The 23,394-nt window shown below is 35.7% G+C and overlaps 1 protein-coding gene across 2 annotated transcripts in view; it reads left to right on the forward strand.

Annotated features, from left to right (window-relative positions):
• The window catches only part of zgc:154058 (Transmembrane protein 150A-like), a 38,210-nt gene that overhangs the window by 2,259 nt on the left and 12,557 nt on the right, over nt 1-23,394 (forward strand). The window contains exons 1-5 of one of the 2 annotated variants that reach the window (XM_058795822.1): nt 2,565-2,900; nt 4,473-4,520; nt 6,156-6,242; nt 8,626-8,693; nt 15,779-15,906. In XM_058795822.1, coding sequence (XP_058651805.1) covers nt 4,480-4,520; nt 6,156-6,242; nt 8,626-8,693; nt 15,779-15,906 — 324 coding nt within the window. In that variant the 5' untranslated portion in view covers nt 2,565-2,900; nt 4,473-4,479. Of the gene's footprint in view, nt 1-2,564; nt 2,901-4,472; nt 4,521-6,155; nt 6,243-8,625; nt 8,694-15,778; nt 15,907-23,394 lie in introns of those variants that run through there. The other variant, XM_058795821.1, reaches the window with a different exon arrangement.

Genomic DNA, 23,394 nt, shown 5'->3' on the forward strand with positions numbered 1-23,394 from the left:
GAGACTTTTTCTTCCATTATCTGTGCAAGAAAGGGCATGTTTTCATAGCTGAAAATGAAACCTCTAATTATGACCTATAAAAGAAATGAGTTACGGTTTCCAAAAATAACAACAACTAACAGTTCAAAGCACAACTGAAACTGTTTGCTGAATAATCACGCTGAATTGTTTCAAAATGTAAGTTTTTGTTAGTTAAACGCTCAGTTATAGGCAGTTTTTGAGTAGTACGTACGTAGCCCCCAGTTACATCCCAGTGAAACGGTTGTTTAAATTATTCAGGCTACATTGTAAAAAAAATAAAAAAGTTTCCATTTATGTGAGGGTAAGTTTCCAAGTCAGTGTTTCCACTTGGACGTTATTACTATACGTTGAGGCTGTTGTTTATGGTAACGTCACACAGGCTTGAATAGTCCCACAAATATGTGCTGTTCCCTGCAACGTTGAACACATTGTTTATGCAAACAACACTGAGAATATTTATTCATAACAAAGGCTTTATATTTTAAAGCTTGTGCACGGTAACAGCTGAAACTGTCAGTGCTACATCTGTGTCCTCTGTGTTTGTGATGAAAGGTTTGGAAATATTAGCATTGTGTGCCTCTCTGGTTGGGGATGAAGCCTGATTTTCCAATCAGATCAGGTTTGGTTTGATTAGACCTGAAGCTCTTGCTGATGAATTTCTCACACTTACATATACCTGCTGTAGATGTGCAGGACAAGATGTCTTTGTGAATGACCGGAGTATATGATGTTGAATGGAGGGGGTATGGGCACTGGTGGAGCCTGCCATCTGTTTAGGAGGTTGTTTGTAAAAAGACATAAGCAATTAGAAGAGGGTTCATTAATTAAAACATGTTTCTAACATTATGAAGCATTGAACACAGCCTCTTTCTTAGGAGAGTGCTGTCTGTAGTCTAATATGTTGCTTTGCTGCTCAAGAAAAATTTCTTCTTATTATCAATCTTGAAAACAGTTTTGCTGCTTAATATTTTGGTGGAAACTGTGATAATTTTTTTCAAGATTTTTGTACAATATAATTATTATTTTAAAAACACACAATATAATTGAAAATATATAGAATGTAAAAAAAAATATGCATTAATGATTTTTTTTATCATGTGGTTGCATATCAGTTTGCAGCACTTTTCGTCCCCATTACACATTTTTAGTTGTGCTCTCAAATCTGTCACTGTTTTTGCAATTGACTCGGCAGAATGCAAACAAGTGTAAATAAAACTGATATCCTTACACAAATCAGTTTGATGTTGAAAAATGCAACTCCTTTGCTTTTCAAATTTAGTTGAAATAATTTTTGGACATTCCTATTCCAAGCTTTAGTATTTCCAATCTAGTTTTGACTTGGAAATGAGTGAATACTACAAACTTTCATCAGGGCTTAACTTAAGTCTTTATTTAAAGCGATCTAAAAATGAAAATTCTGTCATTTACTTACCCCCTTATGCAAGACTTTTCTTCTGCAGAACAGAATATATTTTGAGAAATGTCTAAGTGTTTTTAGTTAATACAATGGAAGTCAATGGTTACCAAATCTGTTTGGTTACCAACATTATTTAAATTATATTTTATGTTCCACAGAAGAAAGTAAGTCATACTTACTTATTTAGAATGACATGATTTTGAGTAAATGATGACGGAAATCTCATTTTTGTGTGTACTATCCCTTTGAAATAAACAGTTTGAAATAGTGATGCACGATCATGATTTTTCATGGCCGATTCCGATACCGATTTTTTTACAAGCAAACCGGCCGATTCCAATACCGATTTCCGATTTTTTTTTAATCAAAGCAACAAACAAGAAAGAATGAAAGTATACATAAACAAGATGTTTATTTGGTATTTAACAGGCCAAACTGGGTTTTGGCTATTGAAAATAACTGCACAGTAAGTAGGCTACATTCAATACAAACATTGGTACTGACAAAAGCATTTAGCTTTTGTTTTTAAATTGGGTTGAATCTATAAACTGGCCTTAAATGAAAACATTAACTGTAACCATGAAATTTTAAAGGCAACAACTGCATAGTTCCACAATCCAAACAGCACAATCAAAACACATTCAACACTTCAAACAAAGATGTTACTTAATCAGCATTCAGCATTTGTTTTCATTTTTAAATTTGGTATAAAGAAAAAAAGGTCTTTACCAGTGAAACTAAATAAAACCAAAGTTGGCTATATGAATATATTATTCCAAAATGTTAAATCAAATAATGTTTAGTGCAACGAGTAAAACAAAGATGCTACAGCAGGTGCTTTTTAAATCAAATTAAGTCAATGTAATTTAAGGTAAAATAAAAAATAGGCCTAATCATCCTATATCTTACAAAACTGATGTTTACTTCTGGTTTTTCAAAAGTGCATACGAGTTCTTCTTTACAAAAACAAGCATTTCAGCTTTGTCACAAGTTAGTCTGTTTCGTTTCTCATCCAACACGTGAGAAGCTGAGCTGAACAAACGTTCACTGTCTAAGCTTGTGCAGGGCGCGGACAGGTACGCTCGCGCAGGAAAGCGGCTCTTATTTGTCCGCGATTAACTTGTCCTTTGCAGACATTGCAGATTGCAAACTTCACGTCCTGCGCACAGATTTTGAAATACTTCCCCACAAATTACATGTTCGCGAATGATTAGGCCTACAAATGTAGTCTGTGCACGCGGGCGCACTTCTGGAAAAATCGACCGGAAAAAAGACAAAAAAACGGCCGGTTGCCGATCGCACATTATAAGCAAAAACCGGCCGGTTCCGATTTATGGCCGGTCAACTGCTGCATCCCTAGTTTGAAAGAACAAAAATGAAGAAGTAGGCTATCGTTTAGCCAAGAAAAGTCACTATCAACTCCTGTCACGAGTTATTCTGAAGAACGAATCCAAATCTTATGGTGAGCAGATGGGCTGAGGTATCTAAGCGGGAGCAGGGTTACTCTGTATCCAGACTGTGTTTTCTGAGGAAGGCCTGTGTGACTCTCTGTGATGTTGAGAGTGACCTGGTAACAGCCTGCGTGATTATTCACAACACCAGCCAGGGCAGATGGTAGAATGTTTGTTTACCAAATGTAATTTCTCTCAGAGTTGTGCTAAGTGTAGTACAAGGCTCAGGTGATTTGCCTCTGGTGGACACACACACACACACACACATATTTACTTGAGATGAAAACAAACCTAATTGCTGCTTAGCCCACTCCTGACCCTGCGTGCTGTCAGATGCAGTTATGCTGGACAAATGCAAATGTGTTTGTGTGTGTATATCAACAGTGAGATCCGCATGAGAGAAAGACGGACAGAGATGGTATCCAGCAGCAGGTGCCGTGTGTGTTTACTTTCCACAGAGCACTTAATAGCTTTTCCTGTCTCATTGTTCATTTGTAAGCAACTTTTGCTTTGCTTGGAAATGCTCTTTCATCAGATTCTGTTAAAATCTGTAGGCAAACGTTTGCTTTGACCGTTATCTGATGGTCCTGTGTTCATTGACATCTCTTGAGGGTCGATGTGACTGGATCAGGGAGGTGTTTGCCTCGTTGCATCAGCGTGAGTAAAGAATGACACATAATGCCAATGTAAGCTGAAGATGCACAGGTCATGACTAAATTTCCAGAGCTTTCTGGTTTTTGGTGCAGAAAATATGTCAAAAGGACAAAACTCTGGTTTTATCAGTGAATACTCAGGCTGTTGCAGTGACACCAAAGCATATTTTTGATAGTTTTTCTGTCTGTCCATATGCGTCATGTTTAATAATAAAGTAACTTGCTGGATTTGATATGTTTCATATTTCTAAGCCTTAGGCCTGTACTGTGTCTCTTTGTGTAATCTCAGACATCAGTGGTTTAAATTGGTTTTGTGGTCAGCTTGATTTGAAACAGTTTTAAATTTGACAGAATCGTGGTTGCATTCAAAGAAAGATTGTTTTGGGATATTATGTTTTTATTTTAATTTGTTTATGTCCATTCTGTTTAGATGATGTTTATTATGTACAGATGCAGTGGTAACACTTTACCATTGGAAGGTTTAATTAGTTAACTACATTAGCTGACATGAACTAACAATTAACAATACTTCTAAAGCATTTATTTAACCTTTATTAACCTTTTTGTTAATCTCAACATTTACTAATACTTTTTTAAGATCAAAAGTTGCATCTGTTAACATCAGATAATGCACTGTTAACTGACATAAACATAAATGTTTTTATTAAATACAATAAATGCTGTAAAAATGTATTGTTTATTATTAGTTCATGTTAATTAAAGCATCAACTAATGTTAACAAATGAGACCTCATTGTAAAGTATTACCAATGCAACAATAAAGGTTAAAAAATTCACTTTTCGCAATCCTTTTTAAATGAGATAAATTTGTCCTTGCGAATAGGAATGAAATACAAGTTAGAATCCTTTTTATTTTGGTTTTGACTGATTATATTGTGTGGCTAATGTATCATAATTTCTATTTTTTCAGGTATGCCATGGCCTTGAATAACCAGCATGTCTGTCCTGTGGACAACTGGTAAGAATTGAACTAAGTATTATTGTGTTTTCTTTTTATTATTTTATTCATTGTTATATTGCATTATACTATGGAATATTTTATTATTTATTATTATATAGTTTATATATGATTATATATTTTAATTTAATGATTAAATATATTAAATATTTTAAAATGTGAAATTCTATAATACACATGAAATGTGAAACACTAAAATGAAGAAATTCATTTTTTAAATGTCAAATTTTTTATTTTTTAAAGTTAATTTTATAAAGTATTTTTATTTTTACATGTTTATTATGTTGCTAACTGATGTGCATATATTCATCTTTTGAAAGAAAAGAACTTGTTTTAGCACATGTGCTTTGAGGCTATTAATCATTTACTGATTATACCTTTTTAAAATGCACACATCAGAGAGAGACCCTCCTGAATTTGTATCTCCTACACTTCTTCTGGCGTCATCTGCTCTAATGAGTAATGTATTTGATGTTGAACGAGTGTCTGAATTCTTTCTCATTAACTTTATTTGGCTCAAGGACGTGTTAGCCAGTGAGAAATTGAATCCTGTTTATTTTCACTGTTAATCGCAGGTTAACTTGTGCTTCATACCATGAGAGCTTTGGTCAAACATTAGCATATGGAGCATAGCGGTGACTAGGTAACTTCAGTGTTAGCGCTGCTCTTGGGCTTTGGGAGGTGGCACATTGTGCTTTAATTAGTTAAAGCAGTAATAATGGCGTCTGTGTGTGAGTCCGTGAGCAGAGGCGGTCACAGACAATTACTCATCATTAATATGAGTGATGAATAAAACCCACTGTCCCAGAATATCAGTGAAAAATGACTAGGTGTCATATGTAGAGCTGAAGCTGAGCAAACAAGATCAGATTTGCTCTGTTTAATGAAACGTTGCCCACAGGCTGCCTTTACCTTTTAAAGTGCTTTGCATTCCTGGGTAATTTTTAGACTCTGGAAACAACAGTGCTCTTTCATTTACTTTTTTCGCTTGGAGGGAGGAGCATTAGTCCTGTAGTGTGGGATGTGTTTGCTTTAGTAATGAAGTGTAGCCACATTATGTTTACCTTGAGTTCTGCATGGTGTAGTATGAATCGAAGTTATGGTGACTGTCAAAACACGTTTATACTGGAAGTGAGTTGTAACTGTGGTCGTATCATCCAGTGTACAGTAGGAATGCCAGCGGCGTGTAACTTGTCCAAATTCACAGACAGATGCAGCTGTCCTACTGACTACACTCAGATCTGTCTGATATGATTGATGATTACTATTTATATCCAGTGTGCAAATCTCAAAGTATACCCAGGTGAAAAACAAGTACACTTCCATAATGTACTTAAAGTGCTCTATTTTCGCGCACTAATTTTGTGCTTTATTATACTAAAAATGACCTTTTAGTACTTCTTAAGGTCAACTTAAGATCATCTAAGTGTACTCAACTGTGCTATTTTGAGACACCATAAATATGAACTAAAATGCACAAAAGTACAAAATTAAGTGCGCGAAAATAGAGCACTTTAAGTACATTATGGAAGTGTACTTGTTTTTCACCTGGGATCTGATGGACTCATTTTGGCTCTGTTTTAACTCCGTATGTGTATTAATAACATGGTTGTTTGTGTGTTTGTTTACTTACAGGATGTATAACCAGTCATGTGAGGTGGATCTGCCAATGCAGAGGGGACCAACCTTGTGCTGTACTCTGGACAATGTTCCTCTCATAAGGTCTGTATGAAATAACAGCCAATGGATAACAGGGTTATAGGTTTAGCATAAGTAAAGCTAGCAAAGCTATAAGGCCTAGCTAGTTTGGGACTAAAGGTTAATTTGTAGTTAGTGATCAATATATGCTTCACGTTAATTCGAGAAAAACATTTGTATAATTTTTTTCATGCAGTGACAGGGTTGAATGCTTGAGCTTTACAAATGCAGACAACACTACAATTTAATGTTATTATACGTTTAAAAAAATTTTTTTTTTTTATTTTAATTTCAGTTATAGTAAGTTTTCTTGTATTTTTGTAAATTTTTTTAGTTTTAAAATAACTTTTTAGTTATTTTTGTACACCAATTTTTAACTGTTGAAAATGTTTTAAATAAAATATTTTTTTATATTTCATTTTATTCTAGTTTACAATTTTGTAGTGTTTATATAATGTTATAATAATGGTTTTAACATAATTTTTTTTTCAAGTAATGAAAATGTTTTTTGATGATTTTAGATACAGTTAACTATAATAACCCTGGATAATAGTTCCTTGAAACTATCCAATAGTTCTTACAAAAAATATAGAATTTGTGTTTCTAATGCCTTCAAAAAAGTAATTGAACACCAAAGTGCACCTTATTCCTGGAAAGTGCCGTTCTCGGCCCGCATCCCTACCTGAGGCAGTGGTCTGTGTCAGCACATTCTTCTTGCCACGACCCCTTCCCTTCCTCTGCATGCTTGTCATTTCTATTTTCCTCAATCTGAAGACCGAGACAGGGTCAGGGGGAGAAACAGGATTCTAAAAGCATGTGATCTACATGGCACCCTTACGAAACAAGATATTTCACCTTTTCAAGATATTCTTCCTGCTGAGAGAAAAACACTTAGAGGAGCTACAACTTGTCCACCACACAAAGGAATTTCCCAACTTACTGAGGAAAAACCGAAAGCAAACTGACAAAAGGGCAAGAACATAGAGATAGTTTTAGCCAAAATATGTTGTTAATTTATTTGACTCTTCTAGGCATTTTATCATCAAAGGGAAATCTAACAATGCATATATTGTGGATTCTGAAATAACTTGTGGGATCTTTGACCCGAGCTGTTCAATAGACCGTCTGTCTCCTTTGCCTTCAGAGCTGTGTGGTTTATGGAGTATGAACTTGAGTTATATGTTAAGTCTTATTTATGTGTGCCTTTGGGTGTGTCCATGATCTGCATTTCTACTACCAGCATGTGTGTGTGTGTGGGTTTATTTTGACTACTACCCACTATAGTCTGCGGTTCTCAGCCCAGAGGTGCTCTGAAGTGGGTGAAAGGTCAGATCCACACACACTCACACTTGGAACAGCATACTCATTTCTAGCTTATCATTATAGAGCTTAACACCTCAGTGATTTATTTATAGAAAGCATAGCTATATGCAATCCAGCAGAGGCTCATTTGGCTGGAACTTATTACATGCTTTAGGAAAGCTGAGTTTGGTTCAGAGAATTTTTGCCTTACTGTTGATTTACAGTTATTCTGTCATACTTAATTAACTGTCATGTTGTCCCTAAAGACTTACTTACTTCTGTGTAACAAAATAATTTCTTAATGTTTTGAAGACTGTTCATCTAGGTCTTTTTCCATAAAATGACAAGTTGAATGTATTTTCAATGAATAATGATTAGATTTTAGTGTGTCCCTCACACAAGACTATCATATGGTTTCAAAAGTCATATTTATCACATTCATGAGACCATTATGATGTTTTTTTGTCATTGTTTTAAATCTTAACAACACTTGTCACTATAAACTGTTTGTTTTGAAACGACATGAAGATTCTTCAGTCTTAACTACAGAAGAAAAAAAGCCATACAGGTTTAGAAAGACATGAGTGTGATTAAATGATGACAGAATTTACATCTTTTGTTGAGATCCAGTGAGTCTGTTATGCCTGTAAGTTTACGTTTGTTTACTCCATTTGTTTTCAGCTTCATCTCCTTTTAAAGTCTTCATACCACAGTGACATGTTAAATAAAACTGAAATGGTCTTCAGTAATAATTACCTGTGTGTTTATAAGGACAGTTTCCTTTCATGGTGAGGTGCTGGCCCAGTCTTTCATCTGTTAAGGCCCTATCTTTGCTTATCTTTTGTCTTGTTCCCATACGGAATGACAGCTGTGTGAGAAAAGCTAAGGGTCCTCAAGCCCTTTTCTAGCTCTATCCTTCTTTTTCGCAATAACCCACAGCTGCCAGTGTGTTCCCAAGAGCCGAACAGGCCTATTTTAGTCAGCTGCCAATGGGAGTTCATCCCTCAGGACCCTTTGCTTTGGAATGTGCATCTATGTATGTTTGTCTATTCATGTAATGAGAACCCTGGGCATCTAACCTCTGTTCTGATGTTCTGATCTACAGTAAATGCGGCACACTTCCTCCAGAGAGCTGCTTCTTCAGTCTCATCTGCAGCACTGGATCCTTTATGGGTGAGTTTACAATTCACACCTCCCACTTACACTACAGTTTAGAAGTCAGTAATATGTTTTTGAAATATTTATGCTCTCCAAGGCTGCATTTGTTTGATCAAAAATACAGTAAAAATGGTAATATTGTGAAATATTATTGCAGTTTAAAATATCTGTTTTCTATTTTATAATATTATTTTTTTTAAAGCTGCTGTCCGGAACTTTTTTTGGTTAAAAACTATACAAAATAAATTTTTGAGCAAGTACATAACTGGCCAGTGTTGAAAACTATGTCCTTACCTTAGCCCGATTCACAATGGTTAGCTTATAATAATATTTTATAATTTGAGTGGCACTGGTAGGATTTGCGGGAAATTTGAGCATGCATCCGTGTCATTACGTCACGTTTGTAAACATGAAGTTGTCCTGACTAGTAGACTATATCGCATGTGAGAATGCTGCAGGTGGCAGATCATTTAGCCGCCTCCTCACAGCAGCTGGAATAATTAAACTTTTATAATTTTGATGGCGGATTGTAATCCAAAAAAGTTTATGTGTTTATGAAACACAAGTGACTGAAATTAGATTACATTCCAGTTTTAAATGTGCATCTGATTACAGATAGCCTACAGGGGATTACACAAGTTGTGTATTTCAAAGAGAACCGGTTCTAAGGAAAAATAATTCGCTTTTTTTGTTAAAAGAATTTCTTTATATGAAATTCGGATGGTATGACAATTAGAGATTAGACTGTATTAGACTGTACAGAAATTGAAATCTACATGTAAAGCTAATACACACTACATACACGTTGTTAACATGAACAATTTAAGAACAAAGTATAACAGTAATAATAATTTGCACAGTTTGATGTGATATGAGCTAACCGATTGTTAGATTTAATCATCATTGTAGCGCAATTTATTATAATACTTTTTTCCTCAGTTGGTCAGAACAAAAGTGTCAGTCTTGTTACTTAATCGTTCAGATGACAATATCCGGTGAAAATTCTTATTTGGGTCTTATATTCCAAGACGTTGGCTAGAATCTGTGATTCCAAAGTACAGTGAATATCCACACATGCCACACATACTCCTCAAAACATTAGATTCATCCATGCTGGAGCCATGCCAGTGCACGACCCACGTTAAGAAAATTATTTTGCAAATAACTGCAATTGCAGGTTTCAAACAGAGATCGCAACAAAAAGGCAAAACTTACAGACTGCATCTTTAAATGTAATTTATTTCTGTAATGCAAAACTGAAGTTTCAGCACCATTACTCCAGTTTTCATTTCACATGATCCTTCAGAAATCATTCTAAAATGCTGATTTGATGCTTAACAAACATTTCTTATTATTATCAATGTTAAAAACACTTGTGCTTTATGGAAACCATGATACTCTTTTTCAGGATTCTCTGAATAGAAATGTAAAAAGAGCAGCATTTATTTGAAATATAAATGTTTTGTGGCATCATAAATGTCACTTTTTATCAATTTAATGCATCCGTGCAGAATAAAAGTATAATTTTCTTAAGAAAAAACACAAACATATTGGCCAAAAACTTTTAAACAGCAGTGCTCATTCTAGATTTTATTTGCATTTAATTTCACATAGTGGCTATGAAAAATCCTTAGCCACAAAAAAATCACACTAACAGAACGTGCCATCCTAAAACTTGTGTCTAGCTAATTATGATGCTCAAACATTAGTGTTTGCACTTTTTGGGGAAATAAACCTTCAAATAGCTTTCTTACATATTTATTGCATGTTAACCTGGGATAGGAGAAAGTATTTTAAAATTTGCAGATTGCACACTTCACCTTTAAGCGTTAACTTCCGTTTTCGTCTCATTTATAGCATTCCTGAACTTTATTTGGATTTTGGAATTTCAGATCGATCTGTAGTTCACTCCCCAGTAAATGAGTCCCATCTGTAGCACAATGATTCAGTGTCTGGGCGGCAATCAGCTCAGGAAACCACAGGCTTAGTGTGTTTGCATTTGTGCAATATCACCACCACTGGTTGACGAGCTATACAAGGCCAACTGTCTTCAAAATTATGGATGTTTTTATGTTCACTCGTGTCACATTTTTAGGAGAAGACGTTATCATCTAAAAGCTGATTATACACACTGCTCATTCTCTAAACTTGCCCGGAAGAGCAATTGTTTGCGTGCCACTTTGGTATTTCACAACTCAAAAAATCTGAGTGGATATGTGCGTTCAAGCATTTATAAAACTGAGCAGTCGATGCAGTCACTGCACATTGCCAAACATTGTCATCAGACGCCAAGTGAGTTGCTGTTCAGGAAGGATGAATCATCTTCAGAAATTATCTGAATTGAATTTGTATCACATCACAGCAAAAACAAGGACCAGAGGCCAAGCAGAAAAACAAGAACAGAAATCCCCTTAAAATACAAATGTTAATAACATTTAGATGCTTAAGCTAAATTGAATTAAAAAAATCTTTTTTTTTTTTTAAAGAACCGGTGAGTCATAGCCATAAAACTTGGCTCATGGAGCTCCCTGAACATAAATTCAGCTGTGTCCTGTGTGAGCAGAGCTATACTTCACATAGATACTGTCAGTTACAGCCGAGTGCAAACTATACAGCAGGTCTGTGAGAGGAGAGACTTGTAAAGAATGATTGGTTCAGTGTGACCTCTGACCCGAGCGTCTGGGCCTGGTGGCAGTGTTCATGCTGAGAGCTGAGAGGCTGTATTGTTGTGTTCAATCCCGCACCCTGTGTAACGATAAGTGAGAGTGTTCTCCTGCTGGGAGATTCGGGCTCTGCCTGTTTGCACAAGGAAATTACCGTTGTTCATCCAACAATACAAGAAAGTTGGGTTTTGAATTATTTTTCAGAGTGTTTATATAACACGACTATCAAACAAAACCTCCTCGAATGCTACGTGATTTATTGTATCACCGTTCCAGGACAATAGTACCGTAATACAGTTGTTTACACTAAAAAGTTTATAAAACGCAGTGCACGGCCCGATTAAAAACGCATGCCGACCTTTCGATCAAGGGTGACCAGTGGTTCCCTAGAGCTGCATTGTTTTCTTGTGGCTTATATAATGCTCAGTGTTCCCAAATCTGAGCTTTCAAGAGCTTTTTTGATATCAGCACGGCACTAGAGGAAACATCCCTCAGCACTGTAGTGCTCTTAACAGAGGGGAAACAGGGTGGAGAGAGTTCACAGCAGGAACTGACCAAAGCTAGTTTAGGCTCTCGTAGACCATGTGACAGGGCTGTTGTTTACTTTTATCTCTTGTTTTTTGTTCTCTTGAGGGAATGCTGCACCAAGGTGAAAACCTGTGATCCATAAATACACAGGTGTTGCCTCGCTAATGTGTTTGGGCTGTGGTATTTCCGCCACATTTCACCCCTTACTAACTGGAACCTTCTCGGAGCAGAGATTAACAGAATTAGAGGAGATTACATGACTGAAATTCTTTATGAGCGCTGATTTAGAGTCATTGTGTCATCCTCATACAATATTCCTCACAAGCTATCATTTACACATCTCATTGCCCGTTAAACAGTTTTCCATGGATGATTGGCCGACGAGTCTCTCTCCTGTGATTTAAAGCAGTCTCATCCACATAAAGCATGGAATATCTCATCGGTTTTTATATGATTTTTTTCTCCCACCGGAAATTAAATTGTAATTAAAACTATTACAAATTGTGTTCCTTCATGGAAATAAAACAAAAATAAAATAAAATATAAATATTAGATGAAAAACTTAAAAAAACAAAAATTTGAAATGTTCCCTATGCAACTAATTGAAATAAAATAACTAAGTTAAAATCCTGAAATGGCTAAAATTAGGCTACTAACTAAATGAACTGAAATTACTAATTAAAAATAAAATCAATCAAATAGAAATAAAGTAAAGCTAAATAGAAGCAAATAAAAAACAAAATGACAAAAGCACATAATGAAATTACTGAATTTAAACTAAAATTAAAACCTGAAAAAACCTGAACATCCAAAGTTCGACTTTACAAAGCTTTATAAAATATTTATCCAGCTGTTTATTTAATTAATTACAAATATACTTCCTTTTCTTTCAAATTTGAATTGCAATTCTGCATCCCTCAATTTAAATTCAGTTCAGTTCTGAATAATGCACAACAGTAGTTTGCAAGTGTCCTGTCTGGCAATGCTAGTGTTCTCTCAGACTGTCATATTGACGCCAAACCAATGACACACTCAAGGCATATTACTCGCCTTGACCTTTCAAAATCTGAAATATCTATGTCAAGAGAGGCACATTTTCAGGCTAAACGTTGCCATTAATGTAAAGTGAGTTTGATTGGAGTTGAACATAGCTTTGTTTGTCTGTGAAGTGTGATGGTAGTTACACAGCAGAAATAATAATAGCCCATGTCCAATGGGCACCATGTGTTTCATGAATCCCCAGTCTTGTGTCCTGCGGAACGTATTTCCAGGAAACCGTGCTTACAAGCACACCCACACACAAACATATACACAGACAGGCAATTGGAAAGACCTTTTTTGACCTTTCGTTACACCCATTTAGAAGAATGGGATCCTGGGGTTGTCCAGAGCACAAGAAGATAAAGTTTAAAGTTAGTCCGCGGTAAGCAGATATATTTAGCCATTTTCAGATTTCTGCTGAATTCCCATTGTTTCCTGTGCCCGTATCTACTGAGGGCCCATTCATGAGTGAAACGTCAACAGTAGATGTTTTGGAAGGAAGACTGCAGCTGACAGTGTAGTCCAATGTAGTAAACAACCCTTACACACCACAATTTCTGTTGCTGTCGTGCCGTTTCAGCTGGATTTTATTCAATAGAGTTAATTATCTTCGCCTGCAGACTTGTTGTTTGTTTTTCCATGCTCGTAACTTCAACTACACCATGTTTTAACAAACATCCTAAATAAGTTACTACCACAAAAGTTACATATCTTATATGTAGTTACATCTTAGCTTTCTCCAAAAAAGACCAGCATAGATGGTCACCAGCATGTTTTGTTTTGGATGCTGGTCCTCAGTGAGCTCTAATTGATCTAGCTTAACCAGCAGGACTTCACCATGCTGGTTGACTTGCATCATACTGGTTAGAAACATGGCTATAGTGGTCCATAAGCAAGACCAGCACTAACCAGCATGTAAATTCATGTTGGTCCTTCATGCAGTGTCTCAGTACTGTAATCGTGTCGTGACAGCTTTAATGTTGACTAGGAGTGTTCTGGGAGGTGGATGGGGCTGAGAAAGGAGGGGTGGTTTATTGTCTACCCCCCACCCCCTACTTTGCCACTCTAACAGGCCACATCTGCCCCAGTCAGTTTTCATTAAGCATTAACCCAGCAGTAAAACAGTTGAGCAGATTGCAGCAGCTTGATTTACATTAGAGATCTCACCATGAAGCCCCTCTTTTATCCATTCTCTCCTCATCTTTCCACATTGCCAGGCTTTTTAGATTTTCCAGGAAAACAATGAGTATTTTCTTGTCCAAAGAATACTGGAAATCATGTTTTGTCAGAGTGAGTCTGACTCAGTGAGCCTGAGGACAGCTGGTTTGGAAACAAGTAAAGAGACTTTCGTTCTTCTCTCTCATTTTTTGGGTCACGCTAACCTAGTAAGATAACACACTGCATGCCTTCATGACTTATTTGTACAAACATTTGATAAAACAACCTAAGGAGAGTGAATTAACTTGTTCCTGTACTTTAAATGATAGCTTTAATCTGTTTTTTGAAAATTTGTGGTGTGCTACTGTTCAAAAGTTGGAAGCAAGTAAGATTTGTTTTTATATTTTTATGCAGGTGCATTAAATTGATCAAAAGTGATAATAAAGACTTTATAATGTTACAAAAGATGTTTCTTGAGCAGCAAATCAGCATTCAGCTTTGCATCACAGGAATAAATTACATTTTAAAATACAGTACATTACAATGTATATCAGTTTCTTGAAATAGTTATAATATTTTAAAATTTTTACTGTATTTTTGATCAAATAGATGCATCCTTTGTGAGCATAATAGACTTCTTTCAAAATTTCAAATTTATATGAATAGTTATATTATTATAAAGTAAATAGGCTATATAGGCTCTAGTATCTCTGTGACCGTACAGAGGACAGGTGGTTTGGATAATGGATGGGTTGATATTGGCTATATTACGATATCTGGACTATTTAGCTGTTTCTGTTCATAAAAAACAAAAACAAAACACTGGTGATTGTGTTACTTTAAATGAGTGACTCTCAGTCTCTCAGTGAAACTGTGCCAAGCACAAATACATTAAGATGCTTCGCTGTTTTATTGTATTCATTTTGGCAAATGGATATTTGACATAAGTGTCACTACGTCTGGAGAAAAAAAAATGGATATGCCTCATATATCATCTTTGATGTACGTCAGTGGAAGATTTCCCAATGAGAAGTTGAAATCATTAGAAGATGAGGGCATGTCACAACAAATTTTTCCTTTTCCAGCTTTTTCCGATTGTTTTGGATAGCATACATCACTTACTGTCATGCTTCTACTCACCAAAGCCAATTTTTACTTTCATTTGGCACTTATTGAGTGTTACTTTTGGACCCTGTTTATACAGATAACATTGATACCTCAAATGAACTTTGGTTAACAGTGTCTGCCAAATATGAATGCAAATATGAACTCACATACTTTAGAAATCTTAAATGTTGCAAAACTGCAAAATGATGTTATAAACATTTGACAAGGCATGTCTTAGTGACTGTTGGAGGCTGTCCAGATGATTGCCACAAGCTGTTTTATATGTTGTAATTTTTATTTAAATGTTTAGTTCACCCAAAAATGACAATTATGTCATTAATTACTCAACCTCATGTCGTTTCAAACCTGTAAGACCATCAAAAATATCGTAATTTGTGCTCCGAAGATGAACAAAGGTCTTATGGGTTTGGAACAACATGAGGGTGAGTAATTAATGGCATAATTTTCATTTTTGGGTGAACTATCACTTTAAAAAGTCACATTCAGTGTCTTTTAAATTTGTGCTTATCAATTGTTGGTAAGGCAACAATTTAATTATTGTGTTTCTTTATAAAATATTTTTTGTTCTCTTCCCACTCTCAGTGATGGTGATAGTGTTGCTACGCTATGCCCATGTGATAGAGAAGCACCAGAACTGTGTGTTAAACACAGCAAGTCTCTCCACCGGCTGGATCTGTGCTGCAGGACTCATCATGGTCGGCAACTTCCAGGTACAGCTTGCATAAACCTTACTTACTGTGTCCAAAAACTGCTCCACATCAGCACAGGAAGTTTTCTCCAGTGTCTTCAGGTTGAGCATTTGACAGTAGAAGAGGAAACGTACTCTCAAAGGCTTTAGGCTCTTATTTATGCACAGTGGTTTCCTGTAGAAATATTGTTATGACCTGCTGTAGGGCTGGTGATTTAAAAGACTAGTCAAATGTTTGGACACACCTAGTCATTGTTTGTTAGCACTATTTAAATTTTTTCCCCATATATATATATATATATATATATATATATAGATGGGAATATATATTGTCTGTGAATACTACATATATATTCACTTATAAACTCGGGCTTTGATCCTGAGTTTCTGGAGCGCGTGCAAATGAATGTGTGACATCAGCGGTGAACAGCCAATCACAACACAGAGCAAGTGTGACTCACTTCTTGCGAGAGAGCCAGCGAGATTCAAAACTCTTTTGTTAAAGGTTAAGAGATGAAAGAATATGAGGAATTTAAATGCATTTACACTGAGGTACTTGTCCATGAAAGAGGACAAATAAAGGAAATTATCTCGCTCTGTTAGTGCAGTCACAAGTGAAACTATATTTGATAATATATAGCAATATAGACTCGAACATGTAAGGTCACATGTAGCCATTTTTAAAGTGTTATCTATTGATTCTAAGCTTATTTATATTACATATGATCTGAATATATTAATATTCATTTAAAATAAATGCTTTATAATAATTGTTAAACTAAAAGTGCTTGTGTGTAATGGATTAATAATAATATAAATCATATTATAATTATATAAGTCATATGTAAATTGTAATTATCATAAAATTTTGTTGTCATTTTTTAAGGTACTTTATAGTGACCTTTAATTTGTTGGAACAGAAACTGGGGGACTGAATTTTTATTTAATTTTTTTTGCGTTAGACATGTCACTTTGCCCACATCCGATTGGTCCAATTTCACTTTGAGATCTCTTACCCAGAATATAACCTGCCCTGGAGCAGGTTAGCTGTGCAGTATAAGTTACTATGGCAATGAACACAGCTAAAAGCCAAACCACTTTTATGGTACCTAAAACCCAGGATAGGTGCAAACTAAACTGAAACTTACCTGGCTAGCCAGCTAATCCGGCTTCATGGTACAGGCCCCAGGTCTTTATGCATGTTTGTGTTTGCGAGTGTATCTTAGTGTGCAGTTGTGTCCATGTATATATATATATCGGTGTTTGGGTTAGAGTTTAACTGTTAAATATTTCTTGAGAATACCTGTGTCATCCGTGCTTGAGTTATACTTTACTCCCGTTCTGCCCTGAATCCTCCTCCAGAGTGTTTAGATGAATGATAAACGGCAGACTCCATAAAGCCCCTCATGCAGAGCCACATGCTCCTCCGAGTACTGTGAAACCAACATCTTTTACCTTTATTCATGAATTGGCGTTAGCCCTTGGCGACAGCGTCTTTGCAGGTTGAAATGTTTGGACGTTTGGCTGAGTGCCCAGACCGCTAGTGATGTAGGGAGGTCGGCCAATGGGGGCATCACAGGTTTTTATGGGCCGGTTGCCATAGAGACAGAAGGGGGGAGAAAAACCTTTCTCCTGATAATATAAGCACCCGCGTCTTAACTATGTACTCCATCAAAAGCAATGCACAACCTTGTGTGTAGGAGCACAGGTTCAGACTTGTTTGTCCATCTCTCAGTGAAGCGGGTTATATTAATGTCTTATTAACTTTCATTGGCAGGTGTTAGAAAAGAGGCTTGAACCTTCATCCTTGCAGCATAATGAACTTAATTCATCTTATCAGCAATTTTGTTGTTGACGTAGAGTTGTTTTGGTTCTGCTCCCCTGCATATTTGAAATGTTTTGAAATCAAGCAAAGCTACTCCCTTGCATTTCTTTAAGCTTAGTCCAATAGCTGGCTATTGAAACATTTGTTTGTTACGTCCTGAGATGGTTTGGAATGGACTGATATAAAGGGTTAGTGGTAACACTTTAGTTTATATTGTTACTTTACTTTTTACTTTCTGGCAACAGTAATTAGTTACATTACTAGTTACATTACTTTTTCTTCACGCCCCACAGAAGTTGTAACTGTGTATCTTCCAGATAAAATTCTTCTAGAATGTTACTAACAACATATTTCTGCCTCATCATTTGACCAAAATCCACATTGGATCACAGTCAGAAGTTATTACAAACACTCAATAGTGATTGATAGTGACATTCAAGTAGAAGTGTTGTATTAATCTCATTAATTGTCACGTGTAGCTTGAAGTAATTTTTCCGTTACCCATATGCGATTAAATTTCGTTATGTATTTTATCAAATCACATGAGTTTGTAAGAAACTGTTTAATTTTCCAAAAATATTTTTAATTATATTAATATAATGTACCACATGCTGATCAGAGGGATGTAATGCCAGAGTAAAGTAAAGCCACAACTTACACAACAGATCTTTTTTCCTGACAAAATCAATATAATGCAATATTTCTATCTGCTGAATGTAAGCTTTTCCATTTTCCAAGCTTGCCTGCTGCACTGGGGACATCACATTCATGTGCGAGTCATGAAAATTATGAAAATAAATCTGGGAATTATTTGATTGTTAGATTTTAAATCAGCGGGGTTGAGGCATCAAAAGTAACTAAGCTGTTTTATGGAAAGTAACTGTAATATTATTACTTAAATCTTATTAGTAATTAGTTACACTAATATTATTACAGTAACTAAATTACTAGTAACTAGTTACCGCCCAACACTGTATAGAGTACATATTCTACATGATCATATTCTACATCCCTACTCCTACCCAATACCTAAACTTAACAACTACCTTACTAACTATTAATAAGCAGAAAATTAGGAGCTTATTGAGGCAAATGTTGTATTTAATGGTTTGTTAATGATGAGAATTGGACCTTAAAATAAAGTGTGACCATTCATTCATTTTTGGAACACAAATTAAGATATTTTTAATGAAACCTTATAATATAATATTTCTGTCCCTCTATTGAAAGGCTTCCATCAAAACTCTGATGTTTTAAAAAGTTCATGAGATCATAAAAGACATCCACACTAATTGAATGGTTAAATTTAATTCTACTTAAGAAACACGATTGCTGTATATAATGAACAGATTTATTTTAGGCTTTGATTCACATACTGTATAAGCGTTCATTACTGTACATTACTGTACAACGACGCTCGCGGTGTTTTCAGCATCTGCCGTCTCACTAAATGAGGACATAAATACATGACCAACATCCCCAGAACTGCTCTGAGAGTTGCTTCATGAGCATTTGACCGTTTCATTTGAGTAAAACGATCGTCATATCACATACATAGGCTATACAGAAACTTAAGAGGTCCTCATGGCAACCCGTCAAAATAAAAGTTCGGTTTATCTAGTACTACTACTACTACTACTACAACAACAACTTTTGTTTAAAAGAATAATCACACAATACGCTATTTATTCCATGTTTAAATTTTAATGGTAAACCCATTTGTTTGCCAAAAAATTGAGTTTAACTCTCATTTGATTAAAAGATAACTGAAATTAATGTTTTATGGCTTCATTTGCACTGCACTGTAAATTAAAAGTAATCGAAATTACTGTCACATAGGCCAAGATTAAGATACTGTCACACAGGCCAAGATTATGACGACATAAATTGTGACATTTCAATAGGCTATTGAACCAAGTGTGCCTATAACAGGCTATTAGTGTTATAGTTTAATTAAAATAGTTGCAGTCTTCTTCACAACTTCTACAATGGAGCTATGAAGACAATTAAATTATTTACACTTTTATATTATAATTATGAGAGGTTATGCTATTCCACATACATTTCTAACATGTAAATTATTGAAGCCAAATACTTACATTTCCCAAGCTGTTTAGCTGTAGTACAGTATTCATAGGCTTAATCATGAAGCATGCAGTGGCCCCACTTTTAACTCTCTCTTTATATTACCCTTATTGTAGATGGATGTATGGAGGATGACAAGAGTAAGAAGTGCAATCAACACCAGGGAAGGCAGTTTTTGTCAGAGCCCTTGTTATTCTTAATTTTGACATTAATTTTCATTTTTACATTAGACATAATATATCGGTTAAAAATATCGGTTATCGGTCCACTTGGTCTGTAATAATAGGTATCGGCATCGGCCCTGAAAAACACATATCGGTCGACCCCTAATATAGAGCACATCCAGTATGGGAAATAAAAGCTCAACCTTTTTTGGTTGAGTTGCTTGATGTGCAAGAACCTCACTACTTCATGCTTAACATGCTCAAACTGCTCAATTCATACGGGTTACTTTTACTCTTTATGACCTTTTTTAAACTTCAACATTTTGGTTGCAAGGACTTTGAATAGATGAACAAGTTTCTTTATAAATATTTGCGTTTGTGTTTTTGGAGTATGATGGAAATTGTTGGAACAACATGAGGTTGTAAATGATGATAGAATTGAAATTTTTGGGTGAACTAACCTTTAACAACCTCTACCAACTTCACCAGAAATATCATGATATTTGAGCAGCATCTCCAGCATGAAAAAAATCATGGAAATGATTTAACCCAGTCTTTCCAGCAGGGAAGATAGCTTTAATGCCTCATGTTAGGTCATTATGATGATACTGGACCACCCACGCTGTGTGGAGAGCAACAGTGTATACTGAGCAGAGAGATCCATGTTTGGGTCGCACATGTGAAGTCTGCAGTCCATTAGGTCATGTTTGCCAGCCCTCTTTCCATTCTGCTCTGCTGTTTTCCTCTTGTCTGTAGTCTGGAGCTGTTCAAAAAAAGAAAGAAAAGCTGTCTGCTCTAGAAGTCCCTCCCTCCTCCTCTGTTTGTGCAAGGAAATCGTGTAAAGAACGTTCCTGCCCACTGCCTGCCACATTGTGATCCAGTCAGGCCTTCATTTAAATGAGCTGAAATGCAACAGGGATGCTGTTTGCCAAATAAAACTCCCTTGACTACAGAGGAGTAAAAGCTGTTGCAGTGGATTGTAGAGAAAACATGTTAAAGGGGCCATAAACTGCCTTTTTATTATTTTGTACTGTTCTCTGAGGTCCCCTTATAATGTTATCAAGATTTTTACAACAACAAACATCAACATTTATAAGTATTAGGATATTTTCTGTCATGTTTTTAACCCCTTCATCGGAGCGCTCTGTTTGAATAGATGTGGCAGATTATAGACTGCTGCTATTATTGGCTAATAGTTGTGTATGTTTGACAGCCTACATCCTTCACAAATGGACACTTCTGTGATTTAGGTTAAAAAATTCATAAATACTCAGTACATATCAAACGATCTGTAATAACCAGTGTTGGGGAAAGTTACTTTTAAAAGTAATGCATTATAATATAGCGTTACTCCCCCAGAAATAACTAATTATGTAACTTAGTTACTTTTTATGGAAAGTAATATGTTACGTTACTTTTGAGTTACTTTTTAAATCTGGGCATGGCTTGCTTTTTAATATAAAAATGTTCTTCTTTTACAAATGCAAAAGTTACACCAAAAGTTAAATGAATACGCCTCAGGCGTAATTTCACGTCTGTACAGTAGAGGGCGCAGCTCAAACAAATTGCATGAAGAATATGACGCAGGAGAAGAAAATTCAACACTATTTAGCAATAACAAAAATAAAACACAAATGTGTAATTTTTGCTTAGTGTGGTTGAATTGGATCATCGAAGGTCAGTAGCAAAGACATTGGTTAATAAAATGGCATTAAATACATAAAGGATATTTGTCTTATTTAACATATTTAGTAATTACATATTTGTATAATATTCTGAGTTTGCATTTCACTGTTTTTATTCATTTTGAGGAATACTGAACCCGTTTTTGTGTAGTGAGATGAGTAAATGCATGTTCATATTTAGTCTAGAACTACAGGAACTTCATGTTCACACACAACGCTCTGCACTTTTTCCTAATTTCTCTTAACATGAGAACACGAGAGCTGTCACTCAATACATGGGAAAGAAAGTAACTGGCATTACTTATTTGAAAAAGTAACTCAGATATTTCCTTCTAAATTAAAAAGCAATGCGTTACTTTAGAAAAGTAATCTGATTTCATAACTTGCGTTACTTGTAATGCGTTACCCCCTACACTGCTAATAACTGACAAAGCAATAGTGACCACATAATAAAAACATGTTACTCACACTTGTGTGTGTACTATTGGATCCAATAAAGTCGGCAATCAATCTTTCTGAAAATCCTGCATTGAATTGTGCCTTGTTTGTAAAGAAATCCGCAGTAAAATGAAGTGAATAAAGGACCAAGTTCTTACTGATGCATTCATTCACTCTTTCCTAATATTGCGATCAGAAGGAAGGCAATGCAAAGACTGTTTCTGAAGCTTGGCACTGCACAGTGTCTTGTTGTCTTCAGAGCCATCTTTATCGTTTGATTTCTGCGTAGACATGCGTTCGCTCTTCTCATTATTTACCCACTATGTGCGTGGATTGGTGGGCGGGGCTAAACAGGCAGTGATGTAGAAGCAGGCATTGATCTTAGGCTCTGTTTACACTAGTGCGTTTTCGTTTTAAAGTGGCGTTTTAAAATGAAAATGATCCTAGTCTACACTGGCGTTTTCACTGCATTTCAGGAACGATCTCCTTCTGAACTGAAAACGCATGCCACATGATCATTTAAGCAGGTACAACCATAGATATGTATAGGCAGATGCCCTATTATTTAGAAGGCGGACGCGTCTGCGTGCTTGGAGCGGTCGAATGGGGAATCTACCTATAAATTTCTATGGGTACAACAATGAGCAAGATGTTATCTTTTACACGTCTGTAGGATTATTTATTTATTTGGTCAAAAATGCAGTAAAAACTGCATGATTGTAAAATATCGCTACAATTTAAAATAACTGTTTTCTGTTTGCATACATTTTAAAATTAAACTTATTCCTCTGATGGCAAAGCTAAATTTTCAGCATCACTACTCTTTAGTGTCACTAATCCATCAGAAATCATACTTATATGCTGATTTGCTCAAGAAATATTTCTCATTATTATCAAAGTTGAAAATAGTTGTGTGGCTTAATATATTTGTGGAAACGGTGATACATTTATTTCACTTTTTTAACGTTAGTTAGTGTGTAATGTTGCTGTTTGAGCTTAAACAATATCTGCAAAGTTATGAAGCTGAAAGTTCAATGCAAACAGAGATATCTTTTAAAATTACGGCTTGTACTACAACGAGTTACTTCCCGGGTCCGATACGTCACGGACCCAGATAAACCCCGCCCCCGGGAGCATGCAGCAAAGGGGGCGAGGCCATGCTGCACTGCTTTAGAGAAGAGGAAGAGAAAACTAGGGGTGCACGAAAAAATCTATTCATATATGAATCACGATTCTGTCTTCTAACGATTCTAATGGATTCACAAGTTTCAAAATCAATGTTCCAAAACAGCGGTTCTTAATCCTGTTCCTCG

Source organism: Onychostoma macrolepis, chromosome 13, assembly GCF_012432095.1.
Source record: "Onychostoma macrolepis isolate SWU-2019 chromosome 13, ASM1243209v1, whole genome shotgun sequence".
Lineage (NCBI taxonomy): Eukaryota > Metazoa > Chordata > Actinopteri > Cypriniformes > Cyprinidae > Onychostoma > Onychostoma macrolepis.